This window comes from Brachyistius frenatus, unplaced genomic scaffold (assembly GCF_029030835.1).
Source record: "Brachyistius frenatus isolate BFR_SWC_R1_liver_20210118 unplaced genomic scaffold, ASM2903083v1 Contig_88, whole genome shotgun sequence".
Taxonomy (NCBI): Eukaryota; Metazoa; Chordata; class Actinopteri; family Embiotocidae; genus Brachyistius; species Brachyistius frenatus.
In genome coordinates, this window is record NW_027210687.1 from 1,550,258 (window position 1) to 1,560,063 (window position 9,806).

Sequence of the window (9,806 nt, forward strand, 5' to 3'; positions counted from 1 at the left end):
TTCATTCAAGTGCTGCATCATACACGTGATGACATTAAAACATTAATCTATGTACTCCTGACAGTACAATAAGCCAATATAAGCCATAAAGGTTTGGCAGGCGCTCTTTTAATAATTTCTTCTCGCTGCGCCTTCTTCTTCTGTGGTTTAATGGCACATGAGTAAAAAGGTATTTTTTTCAGGGCGCTTAACTTATAATATTCAAGTAACTGCATTTTGATAAGCATCTATTGACATTAACATAACATAATGACTTCAGTTGCCAATAAATGTCTCTTTTTCTTCATAAAGAGTATAACTAGAATTAAAAATAATAGTGGCATAAAATGAACAGAACAAGACCATTAAATCATGAACCAAAATGATGTGTATGACAACTAATCGCCAACTAAAACTTCACGGCTGTGATAGCCCTACATGTAACCTGTTAACAGAACTTTTTCACAGCAGACATTTAAACTAGTCGTTACTAAAAAGCACGGATGTAACAACAATAATGGTTTTGTTTCATGTAAGCGTCCCAGTATCCGTTGCCAATGAGCTGGCACACGTTCATGTTATCAACTACTCGTGTGATATGACATGACAAAACATCTGCCATGAAAGATGTCTGTTAGTGACCTCCGGAGGTGCCGGCCCACAGATTTGTTCTCCTTTCCAGTCTTAATGCTAAGCTAACCAGCTGCTGGCTGAAGCTACATAATTACAGTTACAGTCATTACAGCTCGACAGCCGTCCTATCGTGAGAGTGGTATCAATTTTTTTCTTGTCATGCTTTTCCTACAAATGTTGCTTTAATTCATTCAACAGATCAGCACTTAATTAACCTGGACTGAATGGAGGAACCGTAACCCATAGAAGCTTTGACTAGTGAAGAGGAAAACAAAGCAGATGGGGTGGATAGAAAACAGTATGATGTTTAAGTGAATGTAACATCTGGATAGGAAGGTGAGAGACCTGTTTGTATTTGTATAGACGGGAAATAAATGGACACAGAAGGTATAATGCAGAGAACAAGAGACTTAAATAGAGGGTTTTTATCAGTACATACCTAAGATAAATGAACGGGGAAAAAAATCCCATGATGAGAAAGTGAAAAAGGGAAAAAGAGGGAAAACCTTGTTATTTGCAGATAACATGAGGACAGAAGTAAAAAGGAAGCAGCCACATAGATAGCGAGAGGGGATTTGGTAGAAAGCACAGAGGAGGGAGCGCTGTTTTTTTCTCTCACTGTAAACGAAGAGTAAAGATGGACGCAGCAAGAAAACAGCATCAAAAAAAAAGAGGGAAAATGGATTCAGCCTGTGCCTCGTTTTCATTGCTTCACTGAACACAGAGCAATATCCCCAGAGGCAGCCAATTAGATCACAGGCCTCGGAGCTGGCCAGCCAATGAGGAGCAGGGACCTAGTGACCGGCATTTCATACAGCCCAGGGGTGTGGGCCAGGGGGGCGGGGCTTGTACGCTCAGTCACTGCAGCTGTCAGTCATGGCAAGAAAACAGAAACATGAAGAGAAAAAAAAAATTGTCTTGTTAATTTAAACAAATTTTTACAAAGATACACACATGTCGAAAAATACCACACAAATCAGTTCTCCTCTGCAAATACTCTTCAATATGTTATCGCATCATGCAGACATATGGGGCTCTGACAAATATTTCACTCCTACTGCAGCCTCGCTTTCATATTCATCGTCTCTGCTATTCATTATTTTTGCCTTGCATATGTCAGTGTGACTCTCCATCTGTCTTGGTTTTTGTCCATCTTTTACTTCTCCATCCATCCTTCCCTCTCCCGCTCCCTCTGTCGAGGCCTCTGAAGGCTTTTAACATGTTCTGGATTCAGACCCAGTCAAGCATGCAGCAGCACACTGGCCCATGTGTGTCTCCTGTTTATGTGTAAAGTGGCACATTTTTGGTCGTTTTTGGCTCCGTCCTCCAGCGCAGCGGGTCTGAAATGAAACAAAGACTGTGATGTTCAAGAGCTGGCATCGGCGCTGTTGTCATTCTGCACTTCCAACACAAATTATCCTTCGTTAATTTCACTCTGAAATTTAAAGGCAACGGCTTAACACAGCTCAAAAGGATTTGTAGCTTTCAGTTCTGAACGGGTTTCAGCTCTTCTTCATGTGTGTGTTTACAGGTGCGGTTCGTGCCTCCAGTATCTTCCCCATCATGAGTGTGGGACTGCTGTTCCTGGGGGGCCTCTGTGTGGCCGCCAGTGAGTTTTACCGGAGCCGACACAACGTCATCCTGAGCGCAGGGATCTTCTTCGTGTCTGCAGGTTAGTCAGACTCTATGCAAGGGTCTGTCAGTGTGTGTGTGTGTGTGTGTGTGTGTGTGTGTGTGTGTGTGTGTGTGTGTGTGTGTGTGTGTGTGTGTGTGTGTGTGTGTGTGTGTGTGTGTGTGTGTGTGTGTGTGTGTGAATTAAGCCTGTTTTCCACTGCCAGTACCACCTCGGCTCTGCTTTATTTTTATTTTTTTCATTTCCGCGGGGCAAAAGTTGTGGATAGTACCTTGTATCTGACTCTATTTTTTTGTAAGCACCTCCATCGAGGTTCCAAGCGAGCTGACGCAATACCAAAAAGTGACGGGCAAAAACTGCAGACCACTGAATCGTCACAGTCACTGCGTCACTGCGTGCACAACACAGAACATCCTCCACAAACGCTCCCCTGTTAATGAGTCACTGGACGACTTATATGACAAACCACAAAACAGCCCTGAGGTCAAATGAGGAGGCGCCGACATTCGTCTGTTTGGTTGTCAAAGATCCAGCGAGTGCGTGTGTCACGTTAAGGATGACGCCACCGTAGTTTTATGCAGTGTTGCTATGGCAACGGAGAAGTGGAAAAGGTCCTATGGTCTCCTTTGTCGTTTTTAAGGGTGGAGGTTTAGCAGTTATCAGTCATCGGTGCATCGTATGTTCATAAAGTAGATCCTGTATTCTGTCTTCGACCAAATGGACTCAAGGTTTCTTCAATGTTAATCCGACACATTGCATTTCCTAACAGGTCATTTCTAGGGATGCCCCGATCAAGTTTATTTTTGCCCCCAATTTGTGTCATTTAATCTTGAGTCTTTTCTGATTTAGTGCCAATCTGATTCTTGTATTTTCCTCGATGATATAGCTGCACAGTGCAAACTTCAACTACATTAAAGTTACTCAAGCCAATCCAATGTGTATGCTCTGAATAGCTCTGCATGTGCATTAAGGGGGAAAAAAAAGGACTGCATCCAAGTTTTCCCTTCATGCTTTTTAAAAAGTTCTATATTATTTTACCAAATAAAGTAAATAAACTAGATATGTTTATGTCCCTCTTATCTCAATTCCCAGTTGGTGCTGCATTGCTTTTCATTAGTTTTTCATCACAACAATAAATAAATAAATAACTTAACGATGTCTTTATAAGCAGCTCTTATTAATTCCACTTCGTGCAGCATCGTAGTAAAACTAGTTCACCCTCACATTTGCTGAATGACCTCATAAATGTTCACAGACCTTGTTGTAAAGCTCCGGTCGAACAGAGTCTGAAATGCAGCGTCCAGATGTCAAAACGCTGCGTTGTCGACCACAACAACGGACTGCTCATCTCCAGCAGTGAATTCAGTCACCCTCTCTCTCATTTTCTTTTTGCCCTTTCACCGTCCAGAGAAAATGTCTCTCTTCTTTTAAAAAGTATCCTCCGGTGTTTGTCACTTGGGAGCAGCCTTTACCTGAGTTACCTGCGTGAACTCACTGTATTCCTCTGAGTGTTTCGTTTTTAGGTGCCGTGTTGAATGCAGCTCCGTTACCTCACAAACTGTTTTCGATTTGTTTCAAATAGTTGCACACTGCAGACGCTTCAGCCACAAATTGCGCTCTCCGTTTACGACACCCGTACGACAGCGAACATAAAACAAAGGATGGGGTTCAAAGCAGCCGATGCTAATCATTTAAAAGATGCCTTTGGCCTGAAGCTAATGTTTGACGTTGGATCGGGACACCCCTGGTCATTTTACACCTCGTGTTTGGCATCATACTTACATCCCGTGTCCAAGTATGGCCACTCCTTGTGAGATAACTGTGAGGACTTTTGTGTCTGAATTGTGTGTTTCTACGAGTATGTGTAGTTGTGGCGCCGTGGCAACACTTCGGGCAGAGGAGATGCAAGATTCAAATATTTGCTGAGGAGACCATTAGGCGTCTAAAGCACACAGAAGAGCCCGTGTGAGGAGCAGAAGTGTGGAAGTGAGACCCAGTAGCTGATTAATCAATCAACAAGAATACCATGATGCCACTGTGATGCACTGGGAGGGGGTGACAGTGTAAACACACACACACACACACACACACACACACACACACACACACACACACACATACACACACGCAGAACCGTGTGGATACATAACATCTTAACAAACACACACTTCTGCTCACACTCCTGACACACACACACAAAGGACTGTAATTGCTGTTCACTGTGATGTGTCCCAGTGGGTTTTGTAGTGAATTCATGAAGCCAAATTGGTAATTATTTACCACAATAGTGTGCGGCTCATTCTGGTTAATTACAGCTGACTAATTGTCCCCATTCTGTGGATTCCAGCACACTGGATGAACACAGTAATCTGGACCAGTGATATGGAATAAGGGAGCCCAGCTGCGGGACTCTCTCCAATGTTTCTGTCAGGCTCCACTCTGTCTGTACATGACATTTCTATAATTCACTGTGCGTCCTCCGTGTAACACAGGGTACATTAACGTGGTTAACACGATACCTGCTAAGAATCAACACGAGAGCCTGTTAACGTGTTAATGTCAGCATTTAAGCTCAAAGCAGCGCCATGCACAAGTGCAGCCTCAAGGAGCAGCGAGCATGACTGTAGACTGTTAACGGCATTTTCACACCTGAAAGTCTGAATCAAGGATCATCTTTTTGTTGCACTTTTATTTTTTTTAATTTGTCTCATTTTCATTTTTCTTTGCAGTTTTGCAAGCGCACTTACGAACTTGGCATGACTGCCCGTGTAGTAGACGTTCACTGGTTTATAGACGACGAGCATCTGACATCAGCATGTTGTCCATTCAGTCAGTAGCCTTTTGAATGGAGAAAATTTGATGAACAGATTCATTTCATGGCGTTAGCAGCAGCACTTTTTTTTCTCTCAGAAAATGAATGTAGCATTTTTTAAATTGACTTTTGATTTCTCCGTCCGTTATGGTTAAATACTCTACTTTTTCTTTTTGCATTGTTTTAATAAGTAATGATACGCTGCCTCAACTTCTTGTTGTTGGTCAAAAGATCTGAACCATGCAGAAAGTGTTTTCAACTGTAAACCAACCAAACCATGAATCCGTTTGATGGAAGACTCATTTCATTGGGCCATGTTTTGGTCGTTTGGTCCAAACTGATTCGCATCGGCCAAACTAAAAATGTTTGAAGGTCTGGACCAAACAAAGTTGGTGTAAAAGCACTTTCTGTTTATGTTTTTCTTTTTTCAGGTTGATTTCAACTCTATCTCTTTTTCTTTCTCTTCCAGGCCTCAGTAACATCATTGGAATTATTGTCTATATCTCAGCCAACTCTGGCGACCCGGGTCAGAGTGACAGCAAGAAGTCCTACTCCTACGGCTGGTCCTTCTACTTCGGCGCCCTCTCCTTCATCATGGCAGAAATGGTGGGCGTGCTGGCTGTGCACATGTTCATCGAGAAGCACCGCAAGCTCCGGGCCAAGTCCCGCACCGAGCTCATCAAGAAGTCCGCCTTCAGCCGCATCCCGTCCTATCGCTACCGCTTCCGGCGCCGTTCCAGCGTGCGGTCTTCCGAGGCCCCCAGCCGCGATGCCTCCCCTCTGGGGAAAGGTGGCTACACGGGCCCCGCCGCCTCCGAGATGCCCATGTACACGCTGAACCCACGAGAGGCCGGTAATGCCGGCTCCAAATCCGGTGGAATGGGCGGGCTGCTCAATTCAGAGAGGGAGTTCCTCCAGAGCAGCACGCTCACCAAAGACTACAGCAAGGACCCCAACCGCAGGACCACGCCTGTCTGAGAGGTGCTGGCTGTACATATCGCCCAATCAGAGTATCAAAGAGGAGAAGGATGAGAAATACAGGGGGAGTGCGAGCAGAAGCAGGGGACACACAGGGTTACGGGGTGGGACAGGGGTTTTGATAAACTTTGACTGTGAACTGTGAACTTTTAGCCTTTGAACTGTGAATCCTGAGCCCTGTGAGAGTTTCAGTGTGTAGCAGGGTTGGTTTGGATGGAGAAGTTGTTCCCAACTCCACTTCACCACATATCACTGTAGTTACACCTGTAACTCCTTATATATCTATATATATATATATATCTATATCTATATATATATCTATATATATATGTATCTATATATATATATATATATATATATATATATATAGCTAGATATATATATATATGAAGGCACATTCAATTTATGTTCATGAGTTTTATGTCCATAAATTGACTCAAAGGGGGAAAAACAGGATTGACAAAAAGTTTAAAAGCATATCGTAAGTGGTTTCCTGTTTGGGGCAACTTCTCCTAAAAATGAAAATAATGTGAATTTGAGGAGAAGAGGAAAGAGGTGACAGACTTTGTGTGATCTTTGACCTTCTGACCTCTGTCCTCCTGACCTTGTGGATAGCAGCAGAGATGGATCAGTGAAGGGAACAGCCTTAGAGCTCCAAGCTGACTCTCTGCTTGCAAAACTATTTTAGAAGTGAGGAAGTTAAAACCTCAGCTTAAGGATTGATTCATTTTCAGTTCAGCTGGATTTAGAAATAACTAAAGATGCAGTTTGTCCATTTATGGCAGCACATTTGTGGCACTAGTTCTCATTTTCTATACATATTGTATATATCGTCCTTTCATACTGATTGTTTGATTTTATCATGGAGAAGCTCACTTCATTACTGCCTGAACTGAAACTGAATTGAGCTCATTCCTGGTAACACCCCCCCGCCCCTCCCCCCACTCTCTGATCCCAGGTCAGTTGTTAAGCCTGCAGTTTTGATGAGTGGAAACGCTGACTGCAGATCAGCGGTTGAAGGCTGGGTAGAAAAGCTATGACTCAGCAAAACTAATGACTCTCTTTTAGATGGTAACGTTAGATCCATCGGTGCTTCCTTTTACTTCTGTTTTTCTGCCACTTCTTGATTTCTTTTTTTCACCTAAAACCTAAAGAGATGATCAGATATATTTGTCTGTCAGTCTGTCTGCCTTCACGCATCACCTTTCACCTTCCACGTTTCTCTATGTTTGCCCATAGCTCACCTCACTGGCACCATCCTCACATCATCCTGTCTTTCCTCTACTCGAAGGGACACTCGATTTTTTTTTTTTAGGTCCCGTCTTCCGTTGGTGTCGCTCGTAGACTCGTTCACTCGTTCAGACTCGCAGCTTGTTGGTTCAGGGAACTGTGGAGAGGAGACCACTGAGCTGTGAATATGCTTTAAGGCAGTGCCAAAAAGACATTAAACAAACAAGCGATGGACTTTTTTTTGTGTTTGCCCGCTACCTCTTGGTGAATATCTTCTAGATGATTTAATTATAACGTTGTCTCTACTTGCCAGAACATTTGTCGAAATTTCAGCTGCAGAAATAAACAGTGAGAAAATGCTCACTTCAGTCGAAAGTACGCGTCTCCCCCCAATGGAGGCTCCGTTTGTATGTGGCACTCAATTTAAAGATAGGTGGATGGAATTGGAGGAAATCCACTACGTTATTCATAACATTTTTCCTCCATCTCCTCCAGCTGTCACTCACAGCCTCCTCACTCCTCTTTATCGCCCATACATAAGCACATACTGTATACGTCCTCACAAATACAAGCACACACACTTACACAGCAAAAGTCCAAACACATCTCCTCACATGTCTGCGAGCTGTGACAGCGATGGCCCTGTCATTTTTCTACAGTTTTCAGTGTGACAGACTCTAGAGACACATCAACACATTTCAGTTCGCATCCAACCGGATCAGACACATGAATGTGAGATGCACAGGATTTCTCGTGAAAAGTTTGGGTGCTGGCTCTGCCACCAGCGTGATCCGAGTCCGGCACGAAGAGCACCGTAACGAGATGAAAGACGAGAGAAGCGACGGTCTGGCTCAGTCTCATTTTTAAACTTCAATTAACCTCCAAATTTTGCAGAGAAATTTTAGAAAGTGTTACTTGATTTTGTTCTGAAGATGCATGTGAGGACTTGGCTCTGAGATGATTGTGTTTCTAGAGATTTATTAATGCCATCTAAGGCACAGTGAGACATAGAAATGTGTCTGTGCCGCTGACATTTACTGGAACAGTTGCTTCAGTAAAAGTTATCAGACTTTGTTTTTTAACAAGCTGATACATACATGGCCATATTATATACTCTATCCTGTATGTAGCAATTATTTGCAGTCAGTTTTCCACTTAATCTTTCAACAACTAGTAATCTATTGTTGCCTCTGGAAAACCATTTCCTAGCCTGTGACAGTTGGGCTGAGTACAGAACCGAAACGCTTCAGCCCCGTGTACTATTGAAAAATAACTTTTCATTCGTTGCCAAATTTCAAAACCTTGGCTTTACTCAGACTAAACATTTTCATTTTAAAACATTCTTTTACTATGTTTCAGCAAGAGTAAATCTCATCAGCGTCAGTGAGCCACAGCATTTACCATCTATCGTCTCTCCCTGTCTGAGCGGCCTGCAGTATCTGGAGGCATCTATGTGCACAGTTAGCGAGCCAGCATCTACAGATAGTATGCGGACGTTTAGGGAACGTCGGTGAAATTGGAGCATCTCGTGACAGCTTGCGCATGAGGCTTTTAGGTGTCACAACCTGGGTTTTGCTCTCCCCCTCTAAACTGCGTAAGGTCGTTTTTCAATCCCCGGCCCCGGAGGCAACACAGACAAAGTTTACCCCACTTTAAAACACTAAAACAACAGATGATATTGTCTGAATTCAAGAGACTGAATGAGTACATTACTGAAAAACACCTTATCATACACACATCAATATGTGCCCACACACACACACACACACACACACACACACACACACACACACACACACACAAAGGGACGGGTTGTGACAGAGTGAGCGGGAGGCTAAATAGCCATAAAACAGAGCGCGCAGTAGCTGAAAGGAAGTGAGAGCTGTGGAGACCGAGCACGAGTAGCTTTTCACAGTATTTCTCTCAACCTTTTTTCTGGGACTCTGAGTAACAAGTGAGTGCGAAATTCAAAGAGGAAGAAAATGCATTTTTGTTCTTTACCTCCCTGAGCCACCATTGCACTGTTTTGTAAAAACTAAACATGAAACAACACCAAGCTGATACCGTCACGCACTTCTCTGACAGTTACTACCCTGATAATAAAAGATGTTTTAAAGCTCAGTCACACTGTTTAATTTATGATGCTGCTGTCTTATCTCCTGTCTTTTACGCCATAAAGGGAGCTTAAAGGGAAAAACGTGCATCGCTACGGACTCGCTCTTGCTGTCCTCCACGTGTAAATATTAATTTTGCAAGCTAACTACAACATCAGCGGTTGTCATGGGCTGTGAAAGGGAAAAAATTGCTTTTCTCCGAGCAAGGGCTTTTAATTTTTAAAGGACAGGAGCACACAAGGGCTTTTTATGCTCAGCACTGCAGCAATGTCGTTTTAAGGGTGTTATGTGGGAGGGAGGGAAGAAAAGGCAAAGTACATTTGCACAGAAACAACTGTTTTTAAACCAGCTGAATAGCTAACCAATAATATAACACGCTTTGTGCAAAAGAGGAGCGGAGGTAGAGAAGACTCGATGGTGACTCCTC

The 9,806-nt window shown here is 43.2% G+C and overlaps 1 protein-coding gene across 1 annotated transcript in view; it reads left to right on the plus strand.

The window, feature by feature from the left end:
- The window catches only part of cacng3b (calcium channel, voltage-dependent, gamma subunit 3b), a 28,847-nt gene extending 21,890 nt beyond the window's left edge, over window positions 1-6,957 (plus strand). The window contains exons 3-4 of the mRNA XM_069709982.1: window positions 2,144-2,284; window positions 5,527-6,957. Coding sequence (XP_069566083.1) covers window positions 2,144-2,284; window positions 5,527-6,035 — 650 coding nt within the window. The 3' untranslated portion in view covers window positions 6,036-6,957. The remainder of the gene's footprint in view (window positions 1-2,143; window positions 2,285-5,526) is intronic.
- Window positions 6,958-9,806: the final 2,849 nt, after the last annotated feature.